General features: G+C 46.0%; 1 protein-coding gene across 1 annotated transcript; it reads left to right on the forward strand.

Moving 5' to 3' along the window:
• LOC118167249 (pre-mRNA 3'-end-processing factor FIP1-like) lies at positions 1-26,635 on the forward strand. Its single transcript, XM_035326536.1, has 16 exons — positions 1-378; positions 812-851; positions 3,804-3,888; positions 5,171-5,277; positions 6,585-6,643; positions 7,713-7,823; positions 10,235-10,365; positions 11,168-11,292; positions 12,241-12,346; positions 13,744-13,942; positions 15,634-15,660; positions 18,187-18,244; positions 18,812-18,867; positions 20,203-20,401; positions 22,360-22,518; positions 25,055-26,635. Exons 1-16 carry the CDS (start codon positions 285-287, stop codon positions 25,185-25,187), a joined length of 1,689 nt encoding a protein of 562 aa, XP_035182427.1. The 5' UTR covers positions 1-284; the 3' UTR covers positions 25,188-26,635.
• Positions 26,636-27,618: the final 983 nt, after the last annotated feature.

The raw sequence follows: 27,618 nt of genomic DNA on the forward strand, positions 1-27,618 counted from the left end.
TCCCCCCCCCGTTCCCCTTCCCCTCAGCGCCGGGCCCCGCTTTTGTGGCGGCGGGCGGGCGGCGCCAGGGCCGGGGCCCGCCGGCCTCCTCCCGCAGCAGGAGCCATGGCGGCGCCATAGCCCGCCGCCCGCGGCCCTCCCCGCCCCGCGCCGGGCGCAGCGGATGCGCGGCCTCGCCTCGGGCCGCGGCGGGAGCGTAGCGGGGCCCGGGGGAGGCCGCTGCTCGCCCTCCTCCTCCTCCTCCTTGTCGTCGTCGTCCCGCTCCCCTCAGCCCCCCGGCGGCCATGGCCACCGAGCTGGAGCCGCCGGCGGCCGGCGCGGTGCAGGGCGCGGCGCCGCTGGAGGCGGAGGAGGACGAGGAGCACTGGCTGTACGGGGGTAGGTACCGCCGGGACGCCCCTCGTGGCCCCGGGGGCGTCAGGAGGGGGACCCCCGGGCTGCCGTGTGTCCGAGGGCTGCGGGCGGCTTCCCCGCGGGCTTTCCCGCTTAGTCCCTTTATTTCTTCTCCCCTGGCGCCTTGAAACTCCCTAAAGACCTGACGGAAGCTCCTCGTACGATGCTTACCTTTGCTCGTGCCCCGGCTTCGGGTGCGTGTTTCAAATTCAGCTCTCCGCGCTGTGGGACTCGCGCAGACAGGCTTTGTTTCCTTCTCGTTGGAATTTGTTGAAATTTATCGCAGGGAGAACTTTGGGGTTAGCCCACCCTGTCACTCCTAGGCGCTTCCTTAGCCGTGACGCGCTTGGTACTGAAGCTCAGCCTTCTTCCTTCACTTGGCTAACTTTGCTTTTTATTATTATTGTTGTTTTTGCAGACGACACCACTGGCAAGCAAGAAGATGGACCAATCTCTGGGTAAGTCCAGAGGCTGTTTATTCATCATAAGACTGTGTGTTCCATACAAGATCGCGTTGTGCTCAGTGCAGCACGATGAACGCCTTAGACCACAGCTGTTGCCAGAAGCAGCATCCCTTTGGGGTCATCCCCAGCTGCCAGCCTTGGCCCGACACAGCATTTACACATCCAGAAGACAAACTGGGTTAGTCAACTGACTTAAGCTAAAACTAACCCTTTCTCCCCCTTTTTTCCCCCCAAATTAGGTTTAAATCAGATCTGTTTTCCAGTTTAATTCCCAGGAAAAAGAGGGTGTCCTGGGGGTGGGACTTTGTGCTGGCCTGGTGGTGGTAGAACTGTGGCATGTGCTTTAGCCTGGAAAAGCTAAAAGCCTTGAGCCGTAAGTTAAAATCTTGACACGATCAAATCAATAAATGATTTGAGGTCTATGAAGTTCGTGGTTTGAGTAAGACCAAAACATGAAAAAAAAAAAAAAAAAAAAGCTCTGGGGATAACTCTGGGGATAACTGAGCGGTCAGTATTGCTTTCTGTGTGTGGAACTACTTAATGCCTGCTTTTCTCGACCATAACTCCCTTATAGTTGTGGCAGCATGTCCTGGACCAGCAGAGTTTTCTCTTATCAGAGATGCTCTTTGCTGTTTTTAAATACAAAGTGGTTTTCAGAAGAGTAGATGTTCAATGAGCTTCTGTGTGCTCAGTTCACAAGTTCAGTGTCATATTTACTGTCCTTTAAGGTCATCGTAAATCCCATATCTGGAATTTCTGAGATTGTCAACAGATGCTATCCCACTTTTGGAGTGAGAATCCTATGCCTACGGAATATGACAAATTGTTCAAAATAAATTTTAGACAGATGTGGTAAATGTTTACCAAAAACAACAAAATGAGCTTTGTGAGAAGGAACAACCCTTAGTTTAGAAATTTAAAAACAAGATTTACAGTCTGTGTTTCCAGTAACCCTAAGCACTACATCTACAGTAACTGCAAAACGTGTGAAAGCAAAGAATTAGTGGTCACACCAGCGCGCTGTCCCTACCCTATGCCGCACAATGCAAATCTTCCTAAACTAAGATGTGTGGGATGCTTTAAGAAAATAACTTTTTGCTACGCTGTTAGCGGCTATCGTTCACGTCTCTACCCATTGAAGCAGAAATTAGTGTAGGGCAGGACCCAGTACCCATTAACAGACCTTAGCCTAAAAGATGCTCTGAACACCAGCAGCCTGTGCAGGTAACTGCAGGATGCTGTTACATCAGCAGTGCACGGGGTTCGTGTTGGCATCCCAAGGAAATTAAACAGCTCTGGCATGTCTTTGTGTGCAGCTGATGGCTGTGGCCCTGTCAGATTGTTCGTTCCTGGGAAGCAAACAGGTTAGGGAACGACTGTTACTTAGCCAATGTTTATTTGAACTCCGATTCATAAATTTTAATGCACACCCACAGATACTTCATGTGACTTGAAGCTGAAGGTAATACTTGTCACTCTTCCTTAATTCAGTCATCTTGGATTCTTAACAAAATTCTGGGGTTGAGGTCAACGTTACAAGTTGCTGGGAGGTGGCAAACAAAATGCGAAAGTTTTTGGAGCCATCTGTGAAATTTCCTGCAGTGGAATATCTTCTGGTCCTTGTGCAATAGCCTGTATCTTTGAAATACTTTTAGAGGCTGATTTTTCTCCTAGACATCTTTGCTAATTTTTATAACTGAACGTGTCTTCAACTATCACCTCAGGAACATGGCAAAAATGGGACCTGTGTTTCCTTGGTCAGCTGCTGAACCTTCATCCATCTTCTTTGATCTTGGCTTGATTGTTGAAGTTCTCTGTGCATGGGGCTTTGGCGGTTTGGGAGCTTCAGTGACTGTTCACATTGTTCTTGTCTGTTTTTGTTGTTGTCCTTTTTTATGTTCAGTAACTGCTGTCTGAGTTGTGTTAGTGTGATCTTTGGCTTACCTGTTTGGTGTCTCGTTTCCTGCAGCCTCTGAAATGGCTTTAATCTGACCAGTGTTTGGATTCTGTTAGGTGTGGCATGTTTCTTACTGAAGATAACCTTATGTATCTTTATTATCCAACATGGGCTTTAAAATTAATAGCAAAGGGTTTTTGTTTTTGTTTTTTCCCCACAAAGTACTGGTGGCAGAACTGAGTTTCCTGGGCTTGGGCTATTGGAATAGTCTCTTGAAAAGCCAGAATTATTTTGAGGTTCTACTGGGTTTTACTTACGATATGAAAGAATGACCACGCTTCATATTCTGGTTTTGTAGCATTCAGCATACCCTTTTCAAGCATGTGTATGCCAGTTTGACTTTCTTGCTTGGCAAATGTGGTAAACAATGTTAACGTCGGTACCAACTCTTTAATTGGAGGCAAATCTGAAACTGGCTGTTGTTGCATCAGGACAAACCTGTAAGGAATGAGGAGCTTGGGTGCAAACTTGTCCATCTTTTCTTCAATAATGAGCACTTAAAATGCAATGTAAGCAATTTGTAGGAAGACTAAAATCATTTTGTCTCTAACTTCTACTGGATAAATGTCCTTATTCCTTACTAGACACGTATAATTATTAGCAGCCTTAGGACAAGATGAGGTTTTGTTTATGCTGTGGACACATAGTTATGGTCTTACTCCTCTCGGTTGTGATGGTGCTGGACCAAAACTGAAAGGTATTACAGCTGCCACGTATATTAACTGTTGAGCGGTGTTGGGTTAGGCAGGCTTGCTGCCCGTCTGGCATTCTTTGCAAGCACTAAACTTATTCTTCCCAACAAAACCAAAGCCAAGCAAGGATGATTATTTTTTTGTCATGTTTTTGAGCTAACTGCCAGCAGAATAACCACACTACATGAATAAAGCCATTGTATGAAAGTCACTTGGACAAATGCATTAGAAGTGTTTGTAGTTAAACCTCTAGATCAGGCTCATGCACTTACTTTTTTTATCTGTTACGTTTACTAGACACGCAGAATCTTCTCATCCTTTGCAAGATGCTCCTCAGGAGAATCGGCCTGTCAGCAATGAAGACCGAGAGATGTCACAACATGTACGTGTCCCGTTGCAAACGGCAGACATACTTAACCTGCTTGTAAATACTCATGGGTAAAAAGAGGTGTGTAAAGATGCCGGTGCTGCTGCCTGACACGTGACAGTTGGAGTGTCCTGACAGTAGATTCTCAAGGGTGACCACAGCAACAGGCTTCTTGCATACAAGAAGCAATATTGCACTGCAGTACTTGGTCTGAGTATTGCTTATGCCCCCTGAAGCTGCAAAGGAAGGCTTCTGCTGCTGCAGTCTGAAAGGAAAAGCAGAGCATGATGTTGCCTCCAGCTCAGTATTTAATACGACTTTGGGGTCAGTAAAATAGAGAAAACACGGGCATAGAAGGCCCAAAGTCCTGGGATTGCTGGCGGTCTAGACTTGATTCTTCCTTAGACCTCGGCTCATTGCTGAATGTGTAGGAGGAGGCTTGTTCCTCCACTCCCTTCAGTCTTTTTGGTGGGTTCATTTTCTGCCACTCTGGTGTGTCGAGAGGGCTCGTGGAGAGTTCTGACAACCCTGTGTGCCACGGAAAAGGAGGGAGTGTTGAGAACACCTTTCCCATAACCAATTTGTAGCAATAAAGTGTTAATTCAGCTCATGAATCTTTTAAAACTGCACTGCTGGGTATCTGGAAGACTTCTGTTGCTCTTGTGCGCCAGCAGTAGGGATATTTTCTTGATTGCAGTGGGAGCTGCACTGGAGTCAAACCAGCAACTGCATAGATCTTGTGTAAAGTTAAGGAACTCGATGTGCTGAATATGCTAGGCAGAGCTCTTCAGCAACTTCCTGCTGCAGAGTTTTACTGGGAGAACATTTGGTCCAAGGTCCTTAAGAGAAGGCTGGTGAATATATTGTGGAGACTTTTTTTGCAATTTTATGCTTTGACCATGGACCAGTTGAGGAGGTGTGTCAGGACTCTGCTAGCTGTTCTGAGGAAAATAGGGGAAGGGAGCTGTGGGATGTGTTGCAGTTCTTTGAACTGAGATTAAACTAGTTCCACCTTGAGAAATCTTAATTTGGTTCTCATCAAGGGTCACTTCTTCAAAGGACAGCAGATTTTTTATGGCCACCTGTCTATTTATACTGAAGGTTGGTTACTTCCATGTTTTTTTGTGTCCATCGGCAACTTTATAAAGCCTTGGAGTGCAATAGAAAACGATGTCTTTATATCAGAATCATTCTTTCTAACATCATCATACGAGCACTGCAAGATCTGAATTACTGTCCAGGGAAACTTCTCAGTTTCATGTATTAATAAGTTCCTGTGTGCTTTTATTATTGCAAGGCCCTTCCAAGTGGTGAAGATGATGAAGAAGACAGTGATAGCGACAGCGATGATGATGACGTGAAGGTTACTATTGGCAATATTAAAACGGGAGCACCATCATACATGTAAGTATTGTGATTATCGTGACAGTTTTTGATCCAAAGTAGGTCTAGCGCATTGATTGGGATTGAAAGTAGGGATGAGAACTAATCTGTCTTGTGGGAGACATGGGAATAGTGGCCAGAATGCAGGACTGGGGTTAGAAGCTGATGGTCAGTTCTGTCCTGGAATTGCTTGTTGGAAAATCTGCCCATAAAATCGGAATGATAATTCACAGAGCTGTTGTTGGAAAACGAGCAAAGTAATTATTATTGCTTGATCAGGCAAAGTCAAAGTTGGAAAGTTACATTTAACTTATCTGTGGAAACTTCAAGAAGCAAAGTCTGTGTTGTTAAGAATTCGCAAAAGCTGTGAACTGACTGATTTCAGCTCTCTGATTTTTCATGATTCAGAAATGGTGAGGCTGAATTTGCAAACCAGGAGCTGCTGTCACTGACTTGAAATTATACCTAATTTGCACTCAATAAAAATAATAATACAGCATTTTTGCTTGCTGTTAGCAGCCTTCTTAAAGAAATGACTTGCACATGCTTTGCAGCACATTCTGCTTTATTTCGTGGATAATTTCCTTCTCTTGTGGTAGAGGTGGTATGAGCCTGGTGGATTACCCTGAATAGTAATGCTCCACCCATTCTGTCAGCAGTTCACTAGGTTTTTGGAGACAACCTCTCTGAAATCTGATTCGTCTGCCTTTCTTTCCTCATTCTGTGAGAAAGGTGCAGCTTCAATTTCCGTGTTGTTCTGTTCCATTTGAATAATTCTGGGCAAGTTCCCGAGCAGAAGGTTAACCATTCTGTGAAATACCTTGTCATTCTTGATAAGGACAACCCTGATGTATGATGATGTTAGTCGATAGGCATGTTTCCTGGGTTTCAAGCGTTAGCGTTAGGGAGACTCATGGTAAATCATGGAATCGTTTGGGTTGGAAAAGACCTCTAAGATCATCAAGTCCAACTATTAACCTAGCACTGCCAAGTCAACCACTAGACCACGTCCCTAAGCACTACGTCTACATGTCTTTTGAATACCTCCAGGGGTGGTGATTCAACCATTTCCCTGGGCAGCCTGTTGCAACTCCTCACAACCCTCTCAGTGAAGAAATGTTTCCTAATACCCAACCTAAACCTCCCCTGGTGCAACTTGAGGCCATTTCCTAAGGTGTTCCAACTTAGTATTAAAAATCGCAGAGAGGCGTGAATAAACCCAAGTGAACGAAGTGTCCTCTGAAGGATGTCAGGACTTGAATGTGTTTTCTGTGAAAACCTCCAAATAATTTGTTTGAATACCAATCTAGTGATTCTTTTCCATATAGGGGAACTCCTATGAATCTAAACTTAAAAACGGGTAGAGGCTATGGAGCATCAGCTTCAGGTATTGCTCTCATTTTTATCCTACACATTTTTTCAGTATTTCACTTCTCCGGCAATGACAGCTGGAACAGCTGCAAATCTTGTTCTCTGTTCAGAAGGATATGAAATTAATGAATCTGATGTGAAGTAGGAATAATAAATAGCTTTCCCTAAAGTTAAGGATTCCTGGGGCAGCCTGGGTGTCCAGGGTGCAATGGATTGATTTGATTAGCGATCACTGAACCAGCTGACTATAATTCGGTTAAACTGGAATAATCTGCATTGATTACTGCTTCTGCTGTCAAAAACCAGAATATTGCTAAGTTATGTTGTTGCACTGGGGCCAAACATGCTATGTTGCCTGAAGAAGAACTCTTAACTTTACAGTCAAAATACTGTGCTGCTCGCAGCATAAGATACTAAAATAAAGAAGCAAATTCTGCCCTTGAGTGTTACCTGTGCCCACGTCTGCAGAGGGAATTTTCCTTAGCATTCAGTTTAATTTATACAGTGTACTGGGACTTGGATTCTGTCCTTCTTCGTATGTGAGACTCTTTCTGTGGGCTTCATAAACTTCCTTACATTAATTTCGTTATGCAAATGACATATCTTTGGACTGAGGAGCACAAATTCCCCTTGGAGATTCTGAACCCAACGGGTTATTGCTGACTCCCGTGAATACATTGTCTTCTTAAGACTGATCCTGAAAAAGCCTTTTGTTTTAAGAAAATGTGCATGTCTTGGGAGGGAAAAATAAATATTTTGCCTGGGGAGAAGAATAAAGTTTTTTCATTCATTCAGAGTAAATAGCATGCATGCTGTAATAATTTATTCCGTTTGTCTGCTGTACCAGTCTGTGTTGAATTTGCCTCTCTGCTGTGCAACTGCAAGTGCAGTCAGTATACCCTGACTACTTATTTTTAGAGTGACTAAAATATTTTTTATTAACGACCTGACTGTGGTTACCTACGTGTTGTAAAGCCAACCCTGAATTCAGAGTAGTGCTTTCTTTAACTGGAACAATTTGCTCAGCAAATTAGTGGATTAAAGGCATTGCATTAAAGGTAGTAACAGTTTCTTTCTCTCCAAAGCCAAGTTGCAGCCCAAAGGTATTGATTTAGATGCCGCAGGGAATATAAATGGATTGCCTGTTATAGAAGTGGATTTAGATTCATTTGAAGACAAACCATGGAGGAAACCAGGTGGGGCCTCACAGTTCTTGTGGTAAATATTTTCCGCAGTTTTAGTTGTCTTTGTAATTGTACGTGCCATTCCTGTTCATTTATTGCTGCCAAGGAAGGGGGAAGCCTGAAGAACTTATTTTGCTCAGCCTCTGATGCCTGTCTAGACAACTGGTGACATTTACTGATAGATCAGGCCATGCTTTTACCTACAATTGGGTTACATTTACTCTATTAATTTCTGTCCCTAAGGGGAACAATTGTTTTGTTTTGTTTTGTTTTTATTGCTCAATTTTATTAATTCACTGGTTCCAGAAATCATTGTGCTGATACCAATGCAGTAGAGTTTGTTGGCCTTAAAGTCAATCGAGTGGGGTGAAGATTTGACTGTTGGTGACATGTGGTCGCCTCTTCACATGCAGCAGCTTGCTTATTCTGTCATACCGTGGCCCAGCTCACAGCCACCCCCGTGCAACCTTCTCACTTGGGCCCTGGGGAAGGTACCCCAGTGGCGGTGGGAATCGCCACGTGGCCGCAGGTAATGGGAAGCAGGCTTTTGCTATTGAATTTTCCTGCCCCAGACCGTTGACTGAAGGAGAAGAAAACACTTTCTGCTCTGACAAGGCTAGGATTTTTCTTTTAGAAAAGCAGCAGTGCCTAATTCTGTACCAGATTCTGCCCCTAGGTTGCTAGGTGACTGTTAGTAAGCAGTCACCACTTCTCACGTCTATACAATATTATCTAGACAGCATACAGTCCGGTCTCTTACATGCACAGTCTCTTTTGTCTTCCTCATTTGTGTTAGGGAGATTTCTCCTCGGAAGCAACTCTTGTATGACAGCTCTAAGATACTACAAATAATCTCTTGTATCAAATTCAGAAGAAAAAAAAAATGAAGAAACTAAAGAGATCGGAATTTTTGCTATGCTAATCTAATAAAATGTTTAACAAAATGTTAGCCAAAGCATAAAATCCACTTGCCTCTGGTGTGTCACGGTATCAAACCAGCAGGAAGCGCTCTGTGATTAATAGGAGCTAGTACAGACCTCATAGAAAACGTAGCCTTTCTTCTGCAGGGGATTTCCCATTGGTTGTGATGTGAGAAAGAGGGGGCTAGGAAGAAAAGAAGTTAGAAGGAAAACAAGGAAGTGAAGTTCAGAGATAAAGCATGGAAATGATTGTGGTCATGCTGACATCCCTGGACCAAAACGGAGCCAGCTAGCCTTAAAACAGTATTGAAGTGTGAATAGAGGGACGATGTCTGCAGAGGTGTGGCCCGTAAGTTTATTTTAGATGGCAAGTAAGTAGCTTGTTACTCAACAGCCTTTCAGGTTCATATCCTTTACAGTTAATTGTTCAGCAGGTTGGTATCTGTACATGAGGGAGAGGAAGAAATACGGTGTGGAAAAACTGATAGAGGGCTGGAATAAAGCTGATAAAATAGATATGTAAATGTCGTGCTGCTGAGTCCGTGTTGGTGAAATTTGCATGTTTGGGCGGCACAACAGGAACAGTGGCATACTGAGAAGATAAACTTAAGCCTCGCTGGATAGATCCAACCTTTGCTTGCCCAAAGTGTTTTGCTTAGCCCTCCTGGATGGGCTGCTTGTTTTAGAATCAGTCTGGCTAGGAATACCTTTGCAAGGGGGATGTGTGAGGGACACTTCAGCAGGGCTAGGAGGTGCTGTGTAACGCCTCCTGCTGTGAGGGCTGCCTTACGGCCACAGCTGTGTTTGTCCCTCTACATCTGCCTTTTCCTGGCACCCAGTTTGTGGCCACCTCTCTTGCTCAGAAGCGTTCATGCTGAAATGGTACATTTTACAGGAGACTGAGCATCAAAGTAAGGTAACTTACTTAAGGTATCTTGGAAGACCATAGTTAGGATTGTGACTGAACTGTAATTACATGTGTAGTATGAGCTCTGTGGAAAATAATAATAAGAAAAGTCCCATTTCATCAAATGGCTGAGCCCCACAGTCTCTGCTCAGATCACCAAGGGCGGTGCTGGTCAGGAGCAAAACGTGCTGGCTGAGCTTCACCAAGAAAAAGGTTCTGCGGCACCATCCCACGTTCATGGCAGTAGCTGGAATTGTCGTTCCTGTGCTCTCCTAAGACTCAGCTCATTTAGAAATTGCAGGAAACCAGTCTGAAAAAATCCAGTTGATGAATAACTGGTCATAAGCATCTCTTTTAATAGCCTGCATATATGCTGTATTCTACATCCCAGATAGTCCCACTGCTGTTTTGGCTGTAGTCCCCCTCGCGCCCCAAGATGCAGCAGTCTCAGCTGCGGCACGCAGCAGCTTTCTGACAGAATGTAAGCAGTAGTCTGTAAATAAAGACTTGTTTTCTTAACTTCATTTGAGATAAAGGACAATTTGGGAATGTGAGCCTGCCAAAATCCCAATATTAACCCCTGCTGCCTTTGTCAGGTGCTGATCTCTCTGATTACTTTAATTACGGATTCAATGAAGAAACATGGAAAGCTTATTGTGAGAAGCAGCGACGGCTTCAGCTTGGGCTGGATCCTGCTCCTCCCATCAGCACTGAAAATAAGATCACGGTAGGTGATTGACGTGTTATTCCTGCGCATGGCTACAATAAAACTGGGCCTGGGTTTTTGTAATCACAGAGGTGAGAATGTAACAACACAAGGCAGCTTAACACTGAACTGTTCGCTATTCGTTTCAGCAATGAGAAATACAAAAATATATCTTTAAAGATGAGATTTCTCTGCTAAAAAATCTTTCCTCTGTGGGACAAACAGCTCCAGCTGCCTGGCAGGTTTGAACCACCAGAGCAGCAGGACTGGAGTGAATTCCTACTTGACTTTGAGGCTACCCAGCCATAGGGGTGCCTGGCTGGGAGATGCTGCGGATAGGAGAGTAGAATTGATGGAACTATGATTTCAAGGCTGGTCTGAGCAAAGCTGGGTATCCATGGCTGTTTTGCTATTGACTGTTGCAGTTGTACAGATTGTTGCAGTTCTGCATTTCATGTTTGGTGGCTGCCTGGGACACCAGCCTTTGCAGAATTCCGCCAGCTGGCCAGCAGTTGTTAATCTCAACTTGAACCAGTGAGCTGAGCAACTATTACTATTTTCAGTTTTGACTTGAGGACTACATGAAACAGAACATGAGATTATTAAATTTCTGGACTTTTAATGGGGAAAAAGCGGACAACAGGTTGTCACAGCCAACTCGTTTACAGAAATGTCTGCCTCTTTGACTGTAAAACAGGTTTCTTGTTTGCAAGAGCCCTGTGATTGTTTCTCGGTGGAAATCTTCAGTGAGATTTCATCTCTGATGCTCTGTTGGGTTGAAAGTAAAGGTATTAGCCTGTGTGTTATTTCTTTCCTTCCTTAGGTCCAGCAAGGAAGAACAGGAAATGCTGAAAAAGAAGTGGAAAACAATATCATCAAAACAGAATTCAAAACAGACTTCTTGGCTCTGGTGGGAGGACGCATGAAAGCTGGGCCTCCTCCTAATAGGTAAGAGATGACGCAGACATAAAGCCTGGGTGCACTGTGTTCTTCACAAAGTTGTTCCTCCCACCTACGAGTACAGATACCTGTGTTATCCCCCAGTTTGGTGTTACATGGGGAGGGACACCTGTATTCCAGCTGAAGGGGCACATAGGAAAAAAAACACAAGGCAAATCCGTCAGCTTTGAGGGCATACCTTGCTAGCTGCTTGTGCTTAGTTGGCTTATTCTTACTCCCACTATGTTAATCTTTGCCTTTAAGTGGAAGTAAATTACATGTTTGGCAGCTGATGAGAGGAGCAATTGGTTTCTGAACCTGTGCACTACACTGCTAGATGCGTGCTAATTTGTCTCTTCCTGTAATGAGAAGATCCACAAGGCTGGACAAAGCAAAATGATTGAGTCGTTTAGAATGGCAGCCTCTGCAGGGAAAATCACATTGACCTTGTGAGGTGGTGTTTTTTTGTTCTTTGTTTTCTTGTTTTTTAATCAAAAACTTCAGAAAAACAACACTATGTGAAACCAGGAAGGCAATGGCTTTGAGGTCTCTGTTTCTGTTGTTTTATTCACGTTATGTCTTTTGCAAACCTATCTTGCAGAAATCAGTCTTGCATCCCAGCTTTCCTTTTTCCAAATAAAGCTTTGCCTGAGAGACAACCAACTCTATGCTTTGAGTATAAGCTTTAAAGCTTTTCTTATTCTGTTTGCATCAGAGCACTTAGCTAGCATTTCTGTTGCTGTTCATAGCATCATCAGATTGGCCGGGTCTTTTTTCCAGTTGTTATGCACCTCTCCTAGACTTTCAAAAATCCACACCACTGTAAAGAAGCTGATGCTATTTGAACTATACAGCATTTTTGTCCATTTCAACTAGCAGAACGTACTGACACCAGGTTAGTAGAGCCTTTGGTCTTGTAATGTCCTTGTCTAAAAAAATGCATCTGCTTTGTACCAGGAAGCTGGGTGGGACAATTGATGTGATCGGTGGCCAGGCAGGCACAATTAGGAGAGTAGAAGGAAGACGTCGTGATAAGCATGCCTCTGAGGAAAACCCAATTCAGGTAAATATTTTGAGCTGTTTTGACAAATTTCTGATTTTTACCACACTTTTGGTGAACCCTGAGCAAAGGTGTATTGCTGACCTCCCCTGTCACTGTTTCCATCTAGAAAGCGGTAGTATATCCCTCTTGAGATGTATGCATGTATTGCTTCTTTCTGCGGGTTTAACTTCTTTGTTAAAAGCTTTACCTTGCTAGGGGGTAGGGTTTGTCCTTTGAAGCACTAGCCTTCCCCCTCGGTAAGGGCCGAGTTCCCTTTCTCATCCGCAGGGTGCGTAACTGGGAGGCTCTTTTGTGGATGATCCCCTTCCACTCTGCTGCCCCACCGCTGTTGGGTTGGAATTTCCAGTTCTGCAGTGGAGAACTGCATGGGGCTTGCATTTCTTTTTACTTTGAAGTAACATTCAGAGTAACCATCATGAGACAGCCCACGCTTCAGATTTAGGGTGGGCCAGTGTTACTGGATCTTTAAAGAAGTAAAAGCCTGGGGCTTCAGACTGGATCCAGTTCTGATCTTGTATGGCCAGTGTGTGTCCATCATGTTCTGGTAGGCTTCTTCAGCAAAAACTCATCTCTTAACCACCTTTCTCCTCCTAACCATCCCTAATTCTCAATCTCTCTCTCTCTGTCTCTCAGAACCTCTCCTCTGTCTAGACACAATTCCTGTTTTTACATGTGTTTTTGTGGTCTGATTACTTTTAGTGGTCAGTCCTCCAACTTTTACCAACAGTGGTCCAATAAAGAGTTTGCTAAGAGAAAGTTTGCTGGGAAATGGTTGTTGTTGCTCTCACCTACAAGTATTGATACCTGCATGTCCAAGTCATTCTGGTATCTCTGCATATTGATCATTCCTTCAACCGTAGCTCATGTGTGACCTACTTTTGTCAGAGGTGTGAATCCATGTTTCCTCTGACCTACATGGGCACAATCTTGAGCAGAAAGTGGCCTCTTGTTGCCCTTGTGAAAGACAAACTGGATTTAAAAAAGAAGAAAAAGATGACCAATAGGGAGCACTACAATGTCACCGTGGAAGCTGGCTGCTCTTAAGTTAAAGCCTGTGCAGGAGTGAAGTCTGTTTGAGGATTAATTCAGCCACTCAACAGTGGAACAAAAGGTGTTCGTAACACTGAGATGTTCAACCATCTTGCAGTTACGCTGTGCAGCTTGAATCTAGTCTTGTTGCTGTTCTGCTTAAGATACTTTTCGAAGCATATTTCTTGCTTTGATCAACCTTCCTTCCTCCCCAGAGGATGTTACCCCTGGGTATAGCATAGCCTGATCTTGTTAGGTATCACGCCGCCTGTTTTGGTGAAGTGCTCCCTTTGTGCCAGCACAGTGAGGCCCTAGCTGCGGGAGCAAAGAGATTAAAATGCTGTCTTCTCTTTCCTCTGCCTCCCAAGGTTCTAGGAGATCACGGAAGTAAGCCACAGCCCCCACAGCAACCCCAGCAACCATCGCAGCCCCAGCAGCCCCCTCAGCAACAGCCATTTGCACCACCAGCAGGCCCACCGCCGCCCCCACTCGCCGGGCCACCTCCACCACACTTCCTCCACCCTCCTCCGCCGGTTACTTCTGTTCCACCTCCACTGCATCCTCCAGGTATGTGTTCACACAGCGGTTTGCGGCGGTCAGACACCGCAAGTTAGGGCATCCCAGGCGTGGAGCAAATAAGGGTTTAATCAGTAAACGCTGGGAGGCGGTCAGGTAGCAGGGTCCTTAGACTTGGCCATTGTTCAGCATCTCCATCTGCCTTTTCAGCTGAACATCTAAATACTAAATATTTTTCAACCCTTGAATATTAAAAAAAATGACAGCTGTTCCTTGAAAAAACTCCAGGCTTTGTTTCATTGAGGAGCTTTTGGATGCTATGGATCCTTTAGCTTTATTGATAAAGAAGCGGGTTCTTGTTTGTCTGTGGAGGAGGCTAAGGAAGCAGGAATTGCTGCCCTGTGCCAGACCAGCAGGCTGTTCAGTACAGGATCCTGTCTGGCTCTGACTGATTCCAAGTGCTTCAAGGAGGATGCTGGAACTGACAATTCTGCGACAGCATCTCTAACAAAGAATTTTCCTCCTGATCCAGGACAATTCTTGGCTGGTTTATACCTTGAAATATATATTAAAAAAAAAAAAAAAAAAAAGTATCTTTTTGTTTCTCTGCATTTTATTGTACCTACTGCCGCTGCGTGATGATGCTCCTAGAAGTGTCTTGTAAGCGGACTTTGCGGCGGTGCTTCATTTAACAGCAAAATATTAACAATGTGAATGAGGCCTTTACCGTGGGTTCTGGCCCGTTGCGTGTGGTCAGTCCTCAGCACTGGCACGTTTGCGTGGCCTTACCGATAACCAGATGGGTTTGTGTTAAGCTAAGAGCTTGAGGAGACACTGAAGGTAAGTCCTGTGCCCCCGCAGTTACACTCTGAGTGCTAAGACCTGTAGAGATAGCTGAGGTAATGTTTCTCTGCTTTTTTTTCCCTATTTTCTTGTCTTGAGCACCATGGTATAGAACAGTTTCAGTGCCTCTTTCTTCTGTGCACGTTAATAACTCAGGATTGCTTCTGGGTTAAATGGTGCATCAGGGTGAAGCAGAGACCACGTTCTGGGCTTTCTCTGGTCCTGTAGGCTGCAGCCAATCTATTGAGAAGTCACCAGGAGCACACCACACAGTAACTTCTACATTCTGCACTGCCTCTGCATGCAGAAGATACGGAATAAGAAGTAACAGTTAAAGCTTTTAATCTGGGGCTTCATAGTGCAGTAGGTGCTCGTGGACCTCAGTGGCTTCACCTACTGCCTCTCGTTAGAATGATTGTTGAAAACAGGAGGTGGATAAATTGCTTGCTTGTTCTTTTGGTTGTTCACTGGTGTGTCTGATTTCACTACGCAGTGATGATTGACATAAGAAAAGGGGTTTTATTTTTTAAAACATGGCAAAAAGACAAGCACACAAAAAGAAGCAAAAAGACCTGCAGAGTGTTCTCTTCCCTGCTCCTGCATTTGTTCTGAAGGTCAAAGCAATTGTTTGTGTGCTGACATTTAGAAAAAGGAATTCTCCAGTGTATGAAGGCAGCAGCGTTTAGAACTATAACATGAAGGTAAGCAGATTGTCGTTTGGGAAAATGACAGTTTGTAACCCAGTTACTGCTTAATTGCACCGAGTTTTTTGGCCAGTCTATTTGGTTAAATGAGTGAAACTTGTTCAAAAGTGTGCTTTCAGCTTTAGCTTGAGGTACACGGATGCCATGCTTTTCCTGTTGTACTCACTGGTTTTGCTTGCTTGTTTATTTCCCCAGGTCTGCCGCCACCCGGTCCTATTCCAGGTAGGTGTTAACTTGCTCCGATAACAGCCGTGATTCTGCATGCACAGATGGCCCTATCTGAGCAGATGGATTAAGTAACATGAAATAGGATGACACCAAGACCCATTTTAGAGCACAATTAATCTAAGGCCAATAAATTCCAGTGCAGTACTGAACTCCAGCTGCTTATCTTGTGTTCTGGACCTAAATAATAATCTGTAGGGTTTCTTAACCCTATCTTTTATTTTAAAAAAAAAAAAAAAAAAAAAAAACTAAAGACCAATCCAGAAGTTGAAATGGAGAACTTTGGGTGGCAAAGACTACCTAACTAGATTTGAAATAGTTTAGTTCTTGTTATGACATCTTGCACAGCAGAATTCTTTGATAAATTGATGCTTTGTTTAGGAATTTGGAGCGTGAGGCTGAGCTGAATGGAAGAATTGCCATTTCTGTCAGAAGCCTTTGCTCCCTGGTGTGCAGTAGAGCTGATGAATGCTAATAGAGAAATGCAACCAGTCTCATACATAAATTGGGAACCCTGCTAATTCAAGGCTACCACAAAACTGAGATTCCTCTGATTGTAACTACTGTTTTTCTACTAGAAGTTTTGCCTAGTCCAGGGAAAAGAAATTTAGCAACTTGTGTAGCGAACTATTTGTACCAGTAGTTCTGTCCAGGCGCCGGACAGCTCAAAGTCCCAGGCTGGTGGCCACCACAGGCCACTGCTTCTGTGTTATACTGTACACTTGATTCATCTACTTGCAAAAGGTCTGTACCCAAAGCATTTTTGGACGTAATTTACTTGTCCTCACTGTGTGTCAGACATGTTGGACTTGTTGCACAGCTTTTGTGTCCTTGTTTTTGTGTCTGTGCTCTGCCCAGGGCTTCCCAAGTAGAGATCTGGAAAACCTGTAGCAGCTGGGCTATTCCTCAGGCTGAGAAAATTTCTGTTAAAAATGCTACTCTTCATGCTCCTCTCCATGTACAATAGTATTTCTGAGCTGGTTCTCCTCATAGTACTCAAAGGAACCTGCTTATGGTAAATTTGGATTTAGAAAGCTTCATTGCAGTGAAACTGGATGCAAATCCTGGTCTTGATTCTAAGCACTGCAGCGTCCAGTTGCTAGTCAAGTGCATTTAGATTGAAGTTGTTTGGCAGGAGAAAGGCAGAAGAAATGACTAGGCTGCTGCAAAGAACTGACAATTCAGGTAACTGGGTTGGAAAGGGAGAAGAGGGAGAGTACCTGCTAATTATTATAATGATGGTGATCCACCACCATTAGAGCTAGGTGTTATAACAGCAGCACTTTGAAGTACTTGTGCTTGCTGAGCAAGTGCGATTGAAATGCTCTAGGCATTGTATTTTATTGGAAGATCTTTCTTAAAAAAGGAAAAAAAAAAGCATCTAAGGGCAAGATGAGTCCTTCGGTGTGTTTGCAGCATCGATACCCACTAGATGAATTCGAGACTTCAGGCTACTTCTGCTGGCTCCCTCTTCTAGGGAGGGGTTCTCCTCACCCATTTTAGAGGGTTACAGAAAGAGCTGACGAATTGTCCCAAAATTTCATCGGGTGTGCTGCCTCTGTCGACTTGAAAAGGAGCCTGGAGCTGCTAGCTTTAACTAAAGGACTGCAGTTAGTCAGATGACTCCTATCTTTCACATCAGTACACTGTGCTCTTTTGTTGTTGTTTAATGGTAAACAGGAATTTTTATGCAAAATCAGGCCTATGGGTGGGTTAGCCTACTTCTGTTGGCATTGGTAACTGCCCATAAAAATCATGGTTGCTCACAGTTATGGACAGAAGTTTAAGGAGTTCCCTTAGGAGCACTCAGCATCTCCTTCTCACTTCCAGATCAGTCTGAAGGAGTCTGGCTTCCGAGGCTTGTGTCACTTCTACAAGTGACCTCTGTAGACTTGTGCTTAACTCTCCTTTCTGAAGAAACTGTCTAGTGAGTCTGGATTTAAAATCCTCATGTTTGAAATTGGGCCCATTTTTAAGAGTCAGACCTTTTAGCCAACAATCTCTGCCTTGTTGGTGCTGTCTTCTTAGGATTTTTAAGTATGTATGTTCTTAGGAATTTGGCTTTCTTTACAAACAAAAATGGATGATTTCTGTGTTACTTTGTCTTTTACTTTTTTTGTCTTTTAATTGCTCAATCAATTGAGCAATAAAATTTTGCTGTCGTTGCAACATGTCTGCATCCCCCAAAAACACGTTCTTCTGTTTTCAACAGGGCTGTAGGGGTTAATTTTATGCCTTGATTAATCTTATGTTTATGATGAATAAGCCAAAATAGAAGGTAGGTTTTTGTCTGTTTTTTCTTTGGGTAGCCCTACAGAACTAGCACAGCTGCAGAGCTTTAATTTTGGTAGCAGATATGACCCTGAAGGAAAAATGCTACATTTCAAACAGGGCTTTGTTTGAAGTCAAAAAAAAAAAAAGTGCTTTAACTGCATTTAACTGTAAACAGCAATGTAGTTTTGTTCCCTGAAGTAAAGCTGTGAGGTCTCTCCGTGATGACTTACATTTCTGTGCTGTGTCCAGGGCTGTTCCCGCCTCCTCTGGCGCCGCCACCAGCTCTCCTCATTCCGACGCTGGATGGGTAAGACCACACCTGGGGTGAGCCGTTGGTACAGCATCTCCGTAGTGAGGAGCGATGAGAGATAGGACTAAACCCGTGCTGGTAATTCTTAGTCTGGTCTTGGGCCGGGGTAGGAGATGAGAGCGGAGTCCACGGGGAACCTCCATGCAAGGTGCTGATGGATTATCCTAGCTTGCCCTGATTTGTCATGTTAATGACACGGGAAGGAGCCAGTAAAGTGTAGGGTAGCGCAGAGGAGTTGGTAACATGCTATGTTTGCCCAGATGTTTTCTGTAAAAGAATCTCCAGGAACTTTGTTGGCCCTGGTTATTCCCAGGAGGGGTGAAGCACCACAAGCAGTTGAGTTAAAAGTTTCAGAAGCTGTGACAGAGCGCTGTTCCTGTATGTGTTGCTGAGAATTTACAACGCAAAGTGGAACAGTTTCACCGATCCATGGGTTTCCCATGAGGATGTTCCACAGAACTTCACAAAACATGGGGTGAACTTGCAGCACAGGCATACGTGCGGGCAGTTTAGCCAAGGGGTTGCTGATGTGAGTAACTTGCACTGCTTTCTCTCTCTCCAAAGCCAGCCAGCCAGCTACAATAACAGGCAGCCTCCTCCATTTGGCTACAACTCTGCAGGTGAGCACCCAAGACAATGAAGAGTGACACTGCTTCTCTCTGCTCTCTGGTGTTCAGTAGTTCAGGCTCTACTTAGTCTCGTGGACATGGTGCTTTTGTTGATTTGAGAACTGCTTGTGCCCCAAACTATCCCAGTCCCTAGAAAGTCACAGATAGTCCGACTACACCATGAAGTGTTTAGAAAGCTGGCCGTTAGCCTTATTGCAGCAGTGATGGATGCAATTTTTGAGCTGAATGCGAAGCGTAAGCTCACTGCTTTCAGTGCAGGTACCCAGCAACAGAGCAGCTTCCCCACGTGCCTCAGCACCGTTTTCTTGTGCTTGTTTGCACACATACTTGCTCACGCTTACTCATGTTCTCTACCTTTCCCCCCAGCCCTCAGGGACAAGCAGAGCCATCAGCTTTACATCTCCTCCCTGAGCTTTTGAATGCCCTCCTCCTCCACTTTATCTTCTTCCTTGCCTACAGGCACACGCAGGCACCCTGCCTACACACACTCGCAAGCATCTGTCTCCTTTTGTTTTGTAATGGCAGAGGCAGTGCCAGGCTTTGAGCACGTTTCCTTGCCTGTCGCAGCCCTGCCAGCAGTGCCCGTGTCCTCTCCCATTTTCACCGCCCTGTCTCCTCCGTGGGAGGTTTGAAGAGCGAGGGCTGCCTGAGAAACAGCAGCCTCAAGTGCTGTCGCGGGGTCAGCTTTTTGTCAGCCAGTGCTGCTTTGGGCTGTGACCTCCCTGCTCCAGCTGCGCAGGCCAGCGTGTGGCTGGGGACATGCTGGTGGCTCTGGGCTCGTCAGCTGGCATCCTTCATCCACAGCTGCTGTCCCCAGCCTTGGCCCTAGATAGCTGCTGAGAAGCAGGACCTTGGAAGGGTGGCCAGGAGCCTCGGGCCAACTGAACTCAGCTGCTTGCCCGCAGGAGAGAGATGCCCAGTGCTGCAGGCACCTTCGTCCTCCAAGCCAGGAGGTCTGGGAGGGGCAGCCTGGAGTTTTTCTTGGTGGAGACCCCACGGCATGCCCTGTACAGCAGGGCCTACAGAGGGCAGGAGATGGGGACGCATAGGCCCTGAGCTCATGTGCTGTGTAAGGGACGGGAGATTCTGCAGCAACATCTCTAAATACCTGGTCTCGCTTCCTCAGGCTTTCACATGTTCATAGCAAACTGGTGAAGGTAAAAAAGGAGACGTGAGCGCTGGAGGGAGCCGGGCTGTTGCTGTCTCCAAGAATGGGGCATCGCTTGGATTCAGCTGTACATCCAGGGGGGCCTCTGCGGAGAGGGAGGCATGGGGAGGACGCTGTTAACGCTTCAGGCAAACAAGGATTCTGCTCTCTCGCTGCAGATTCAGGTTTCATCAGCTACCCGCCCATCTCCACGTCCCACACACCCTGGGTGACGACGGTGGACAAAGGCACAAGCAGCTCCAGCAGCAGCCACTGGGAGTACTCGGGCTCGAGGCGCGAGAGAGAGAGGGAACGCGAGCGGGAGAGGGAACGGGAGAGAGACAGAGACCGCACGCCGACCACTAGTGAATACAACAAGTGAGTGCTGGGTTTCAGCAGCCCTCTGCTCACAGCGACCCCGTGGGGAGCTCTGGCTTTGCACTGCAGCAAACCCAAGGTGGTGTTTGGTCAAGGAATGGGATTGTGTGTTCAATTTTCTGAGTTGTCTGGCAAAGAGTTGCTTTGGATCAATAACTCGAGGCCAGAACTAGGAGCCAGCGACACTGTCTGATCTCCCGTGTCTTTTTTAGTTGTTGCTTAACCCAGCAGAACCAGTTCTGCTTGCTCTCCCACCTGTAATGTGAGTCCAGTGAATGAAATAGCCCCTCTCTGTTTACTCGGTATTTCACAGCTCGGTGTGAAACGTTGGCCATAGAAGCTGCTGCTTCTCGTCTCCTGAATATAACTGTCAGATCAAAGGGAAAAGCAGCCATGCTTTGCTCAGCTCTCCTGTAGAGGCTTTCAGGGCAAGGAGTGCCATTCACCAGGAGTCAGCCACGAAATGTAAATCCTTCAGGAGACCAGGCGCTTCTGAGCAGGGCGCCGGAGACAGCCAGCCTTCTCCTTGGAGCTGACGGGATCCCAGGCGACAGCAGCGCTGCGAGCACTTGGGAGAGGAGGCTCTCAGCCTCCCGGTGTTGATCTAGAGAGCTAATGTGAAGGCTGGACTGCGACGACACTTCCTAAACCCGTCACTTTGTGCGCTCTGCCCCGGGCTGCTCACGGTAGTTGTGTCACAAGCAGCGTCAGTGTTTTGCAGGCTCCGGGCTCAGAAATGCCAATAGTCACTGAAAACACGATCAGAATGCGCATTCCTGGCAAAAGGGCGCTGCCTGCTCAGGGAACTCCCAGGCCCCTGGGGTGAGCAAACAGGGCAACGTTTTCCTAACTTTTGCCTTTCTTTTAAGCTTGTGGGCACTGTGGGAGGAAGCGGGGTGGAACAGAGCTGAAGACAAACCTAGAGCAGTTGGAGGAGCTCAGACTCCTACACTTCCTGAGTGGGTTCATGCTGCAGCCAAGCCCTGCGATCAGCGCTCCTGAGCACGTTGTTAGCATTTCTGGGTGCTTTTGAGCATGCTGACCTCCGAGATCACGTTTGCCAAGCAGGGCAAGTAGCTGTGCTCAGCAGAGTCATTTGGATTCTCAGATGATTATAATGGACATGGATTTGTCTGGCCTGTTTCCATGAGTCTTAGAGTGATGCTTTAGACTTCCTTTCCCTCGGAGTCTGAATATTATTTCGCATAGTGGGACCTGTTGACAATTCAGATTTGAGCTTTCAAATAGGGAAAAGGGACTGTGAAATGCAGGGGAAAGGGAGCGTGGGATGTATCTGAATTTGGGGTGCATCATGCCCACCGGTGACTGAATGAGGTGCCTTGAGCAGAAAGGTGTAGGCAGGAAGAACGTGTCGGTGACATTCACCATTGCAGTGTGTGCAACTTGAGCTTTTACACTCACGGCGGGGGCAGGAAATAATCTCCTAACATGTAATTCCTTTGTCTGAGTTAGACTATCTGGAACAATAGTGTTGTGAGGTAAAATCCAGCACCAGGGGAGGCAGAATGATAAGAGGAACATGTTCCTGCTGTTTTTGAACAAGGTAGCTGGCTGCCTTGGACATACTCCAGCAGGATTGCTAGGGCAAAATCCCTGAGATGTTGGCCGCATGCCTGCTGCTGAGGTACTCCCTTGGCAAATCCCGAGAGCGCACTTCGTAAACTGTCAGCCTTCGGAGGCTAGAATAAATCCACAACATGCGGGTGTTTGGGTGTGTGGGCTGTGTAACAAGTAGTCAGAGAAAGTTATTTCAGCAGGGCTGGAAGTCGGGGCTGGGTTTAGCCTGGGACCGATAAGCAGCAGAGGGTTATCACTGTTTTTTTTCAGGAGCATCACAAATACCTCTGCCTGTTGATAGAGTAAGAAGTGACAGATGCTGTTGGTGAGGGTGGGGTTCTGCTCGGTCCCCTGCCTCACTTCTCCTCTTTCTCCTTAAGTGATGACGAACGATACCGCTACTACAGCCGAGAGCGCAGCTATGACTTCGAGCGCGACTACCGCCGGAGTCGAGATCGCAGCCGGGAGCGGGAGGATCGGCACCGGGAGCGCAGGCACAGGGACAAAGAGGAGAGCAGCAAGCATAAGTCTTCGAGGCGGTAAGAGCCACCTAGGGAGAACCGGGCTGTTACGGGGAGCACACAGCAGCAGCAGACAAGAAGCTTGATGTTCTTGGAGTGAGCTGGGGCCGTGGGGCGTCCCGGCTTCCTGTGACCTGCTAAAGCCCTGAGACGTGGTGCCCAGGCAGAGGAACTGCTCTCGGGTGTGTACCTGAGCAGAAAGCCGAGCTGCCCATCGTAGGGAGAGCGTTTCTTGGTGTTTTCAGTAAGGCAGCTGGCAGGATGTCAAATCACTGCCAACAAAAATGCAGCAGTGTGTCACAAAGAAGTTAGTCTGTGCTAGACATCACGTCACAACTGCTTCGTTCTTCCCGGCGTTAAGAACGTGTATACAACGTGAAGTGCAGAACCCCAGCAGAAGCATCAGATTTTGGTATTAAATGTTCTTCTGCTGAAGAGAAGAGGGCTGGGCTCCATTCTGAGGTGATGCTCAGTTGCTATGTCAGTTTATGTCCTGGTAGTGACTTGAGCAGACTTGCTCAATTTTTTTGGTGCTTCAACTTTTCTTCTAGAAGAAATTTATGTCAGCTCTGTAAGTAATTACCTTTTTTTTTCAAAATGATTATCAGAAAAACTCCTACACAGTGACTGGAGGCAAAAGGCTGTTCTCATCCTTAAGGAGATGCATAGGTTTTCAAGAAGAGACAGATTGCTAAAAAGTTGGAAACGGTGATGGAAAGAAAGGCCAGGAGTATAATTAAAATTAAACAGAAAACAAATGGAAGCTGAGCTGATACCAGCCCAACGGGGCAATAGCTTTAAGGGTTATTTCTCAGCTTCCTGTACTCAGAATTAAAATCGTGTGTTATCTGACTGCATAAGCAGAATGGAATTCACCAAAGTGGTGTCAGAATCTGAGAGTTTGATTGGCAGAACTGGGCTGCTGCACTAAATTGGAAATGAGGTAACTTTTCCTTTGCTTCTTAAACCACATGCAGACGCTTTCTGTCTTGTTCAAAGTGGTAGGATGAGAAGTGTTTGTTTGCCAAAGCAAATGGAGGAATACTTTCTGCTTAAGCCCACTCCTAGTGCATGTCAGAGTCCCTGCTTGAGACACTTCAAGGTGATTTGAGCCTGTTTAAGACGTTTGCAGGTGGATGGAAGGGTTTCGGTGTAGTTCCCAGCTTACTGCAGATTGAAGAGTCTGAAGGAAACCACTGACGCTTGTTTAAATATTAAAGGTCAGTCACGTTGTTCAAGCATAAACCACTGCCACATTGCTCTCCGCGAGGTGGCTGAAGATGTGTTGGAGAAGAGGCAACAGCCTCTTGTTTTTTTAATGACTGTGAAACCACTTATTGAACAAGTCAGAAAATTACTTGCAGCCAGAAGCTTTTGAGCCAGAGCTTCAGTGGTTCAGCCACTTAGGTGTCTGCTACTAACCTGGTATCCCAGCTGTAGTAAGGATGTGTCTCTGCACTTGACTCTGGCCCCACTCATGGAGCTGTGTCCATACTGTATGACAGTCTGTCTTCTTGGGACGAATTCAATCTGCTTTTTCTTGTACTCTGTCCTCCGTTTTAATTCTGCAACCTTCACACCAACTCTTAGAGAGCTCACTTGGTTTTAAACCTGTGAGCAGAAATAGTTGCGTGCTTGCAAAACAGCAGCAATCTCCTCCCTTGAGGGACCAAGAACCAGAGCAGGAGCTCCCACGTGTCCAGTTCCAGGAGTGGGAGGCAGACACTGGTCTGTGCACGTGTGGGTTGTGTCGGGCGTGCTGTGCCTACGGTGCACCTGGCCGTGGTCAGTGGGCCAAGGCTCACAGGCACGTACGGCCGACTCAGAGTAGCTTCTGGCTGGGATTTCTCCCAGAAATCCTGTATAAACGTCCACAGTTATCCAGCAACCAGTGCTGGTTGAGGAGTTTTAAAGCGTCACGGTAGTGAAGTGCAAGGTCATTTACGAGTAAGCAGAAGTGGAAGCAGGATCTGCCCTCCCATTAGGATATCCACGTTTCTGCAGCCACACTGATCCACTTCTTGTGTCTGGTCCAGGGATTTCCCCCGGACGCTCAGAAGAGTGAAAGCTTCCAAACACCTCTCAGGTCTAGGACTCTTCCTTCTCGGAGCAGCGTCAGTGCTTTAGAGTGAAGCTTGTGATGTGGCCAGGTTATTAGAGCTCCCTTAGGATTGGGAAGGGCACAGAGATCTTTTTTATGTTAAACAAATAAATAAAACACTACCCAGAAATGATCCTGACAGCAGTCTGTCCAGTGTGCTGCCTGCATGGTGTGCTGATGCAGCATGTGGTGTAAAGCAGCCACCTCAAGCAGTTTGCATTACCTGCCCCTGGTTCAGCTGCACGCAGTATCAGATCGTCCCAAAGAAACCAGAAAGCCTTTCCCTGGCACCACGGTGCCCTCAGCATTTCTGATGCTGATGTTTATTCTAGATCAAAGCCCTCTGTCCCTGTCCGTGCTGTGGAGTCAGTGTGCTCGGGTCTGTCCTGCGGCGGAGCGGTGCTGATGCAGGCTCTGACGGCTCTTTCCTCTCCCCTTTCCTCCCCACCACAGCAAGCAGCATGAGAGCGAGGAGGGGGAGAGCCACCGGCGTCACAAGCACAAAAAGAACAAGCGTAGCAAGGAGGAGAAGGAGGCCAGTGAAGACGGTGCCCAGGAAGGAGAGGAGCAGGATGCCAAGGAGTAACAGCCCTCAGGAGGGATTTGCTCCTTTTGAACCAGCGTGGCATTGGTGATTTTTTGTTCTGTTTTTCTTTTGGTTCCTTTTTTTTTTTTTCCCAAGGGAAGAGAGGCTGACTCTGGGTGAGCAGTGAAGCACGTCACAGTGGTTTGAGAGTTGAAGCTGCATGTGCAGTTAAACTTAAACTTACATTGTTTTTTTTTATTTTTTTGTGTTTTTTTGATACAAGACAAAATACAGCAGTACTAGTATATAAAGCACTGAGCTACTCTACTCGTAAACATCCTTAGGGAGAACTTTGTTGTATCAGATCCTATGGTTTCTGATGGAAGATGGCTTCAGCTGAAACTAACACATTTCGGTAATAGGTTGTTGTTGTTTTTTTTTCTTCTGGTTTTGTTTCTTTTGTGACCATCATTCCTTTTTTTTTTTTTTTTTTTGAAATGTAGGACAGTAACTGCGACTTGAAATTTATTGTCCAAAGAAAAGTGTGAGTTAGATCCTGAGAGCCAGCTTAGAGTCTGGTTCCTAGTAGTGAAAAGTCTCATCCCCAAAAACATTTCTTTAGAGTTACAAAAATATCTTCTCGTTTCTCCGTGGCCAGATGGGCAGCGTGGGAGAAACCTGCTTTTACTGGTGGGTCACAAGATTTGCTTTAGTCTGATGGCTTTGAGAAGCTGTTAGGTGTGTTTACACCGGCTCTGTAAAGACTTTGAACCGAGGGGTTTTTTTTTGGTTTTGTTTTAATCCCTTACAAATGTAGTTCTACCGTGTGCTACACCCGTAAGTGGAAAATCAATGGAGGACCCATAGTAAGAGCACGAGTTTCTCTTTAATTAGTTTTGACTAACTTTTTTGTTTGTTGTTTTTTTTTTTCCCAACTAAGGGTTGAGCTGAATAATCTAGCACGTTAGAGAACGTGAAGTTCCATCTAGCGTTTTGCCCTGATGGGGTTGGCTTATTTCTATTTGGATGTCACCAACACTCCTGTGCAATGCATTCCTTCCCCCATAGATCTCAAAATAAATTCAGTCAAATTCCAGAGTTTGCTTGGACTTAGTATTGGTTGAGCAGGGTGGAAACAGGTATTTCTGGGTGGGAGGAACAAAATAATTTTGAAGGGTTTTGGTATGTCTACTACTTAAACAGAATGCTGCAGACCACAGAATGCGGTTTTTGTGAGTCCACAGGTGTCCCATTTTAACTATCTTCCACTATTTGGACTTGATATTTCAAACTGTCTTAAATCCTTGCCCTAAAATAACATGGTTCTGAAACTTTACATATCTTTTTGTATTGTAATCTTGCAAGTCTGAGTATCACGTGAAGCTTAAAACTGTAGAGACTTGAGCTGGTACAGCACTATAACAGTTTATATGCTATGACGGTGCGTTCGGTGGGTCGTTAACTGCAAAACCTATGGGGAGAAGAATAAAGTGTGGGGTTGTTTTTTTTTTGTTTTGTTTTTAATGTAGTTTTTTTATATGCTCTGAGGTCCTGGGAAATGCACGTGCAGTGGGGAGGTGCGTGCAGTGAACCAGAATTAAAGGGCAGGGCCCACAAACGGGCTTCAAAGCGTTCAGCCCTCCGCAGCCAGGGCAGCACTCTGGTACAGCACCGTGAGTTAGGAACGCAGCGTGTCTCGTTGGCGTTGCAGGAGGTTTGCTGAGAGGTGGGTGAGCTGCAGGAACCCCAGCTCGTGGCCTCGAGCAGGCGGTGTGAGGGCACACATCCTGCCGTGCCCCTCCTCTGGCCAGGGACGGGGCTACGTTGTGGCCATCCCATAGGTCTCAGGAGCTCGGGATGACTTGGCATGGGGTGTGCAGAGGAGAAATCAAAGCGAAAGTGGTGAGAAGGATTCAGAATGCTTGGGGCGTGCAGTCTGGAAACACAGTGGTGTCTCGCATCGCTTGTGTATCAGTTCCACTTGTGTTTTGGGCTGGTTGAGGCAGTTTCTGCCTTGCCCCCATTCCGTGCCAGCACAGTGTGGTAATGCAGAAGCAGCATTTGGCTGAAAGAATAGTCGTGCTGGGAACACGAGGCTGTGGTTCAGCAGGGTCCTTTTCGTGGTCCGATTTGCAGCTGCATGAACACTTGTGCTGGCCTAGTGCAGAGGAGTGATGGGAATAAGTGACAGGGAGCATTAGCCAACCCCAACGCTGTGCTGCCAACTGTACCCCCACCCCCTTTGCACTGCTGGGGACTGTCAGGAGGGAGAGGGGCCAGGAATCCTTCCCTTGCCTCCATGTATTCTGTAATTATGACATTTGATTTTTTTTTCCAGAACACGATCTCTGAGATCGCTAGGGCAGCTAGCACCAAAGGAAGTGCCAGGCAGTGACCCCCAGACCAGTCTGAGCTGTTTTTTTTTTTGCCTGTCTTGAATCAAGGGAAAATGCTTGTCAATAGAATTTGATGCTAAGGTAAGTGTAAGTGT

This window comes from Oxyura jamaicensis, chromosome 4, assembly GCF_011077185.1.
Source record: "Oxyura jamaicensis isolate SHBP4307 breed ruddy duck chromosome 4, BPBGC_Ojam_1.0, whole genome shotgun sequence".
Lineage (NCBI taxonomy): Eukaryota > Metazoa > Chordata > Aves > Anseriformes > Anatidae > Oxyura > Oxyura jamaicensis.

Coding starts and splice junctions, on each gene's coding strand:
- LOC118167249 (XM_035326536.1), top strand. CDS start 285: ATGGCCACCGAGCTGGAGCCGCCGGCGGCCGGCGCGGTGCAGGGCGCG. Junction 852..3,803: donor GAAGATGGACCAATCTCTGG/GTAAGTCCAGAG, acceptor TACGTTTACTAG/ACACGCAGAATCTTCTCATC. Junction 5,278..6,584: donor ACGGGAGCACCATCATACAT/GTAAGTATTGTG, acceptor TTTTCCATATAG/GGGAACTCCTATGAATCTAA.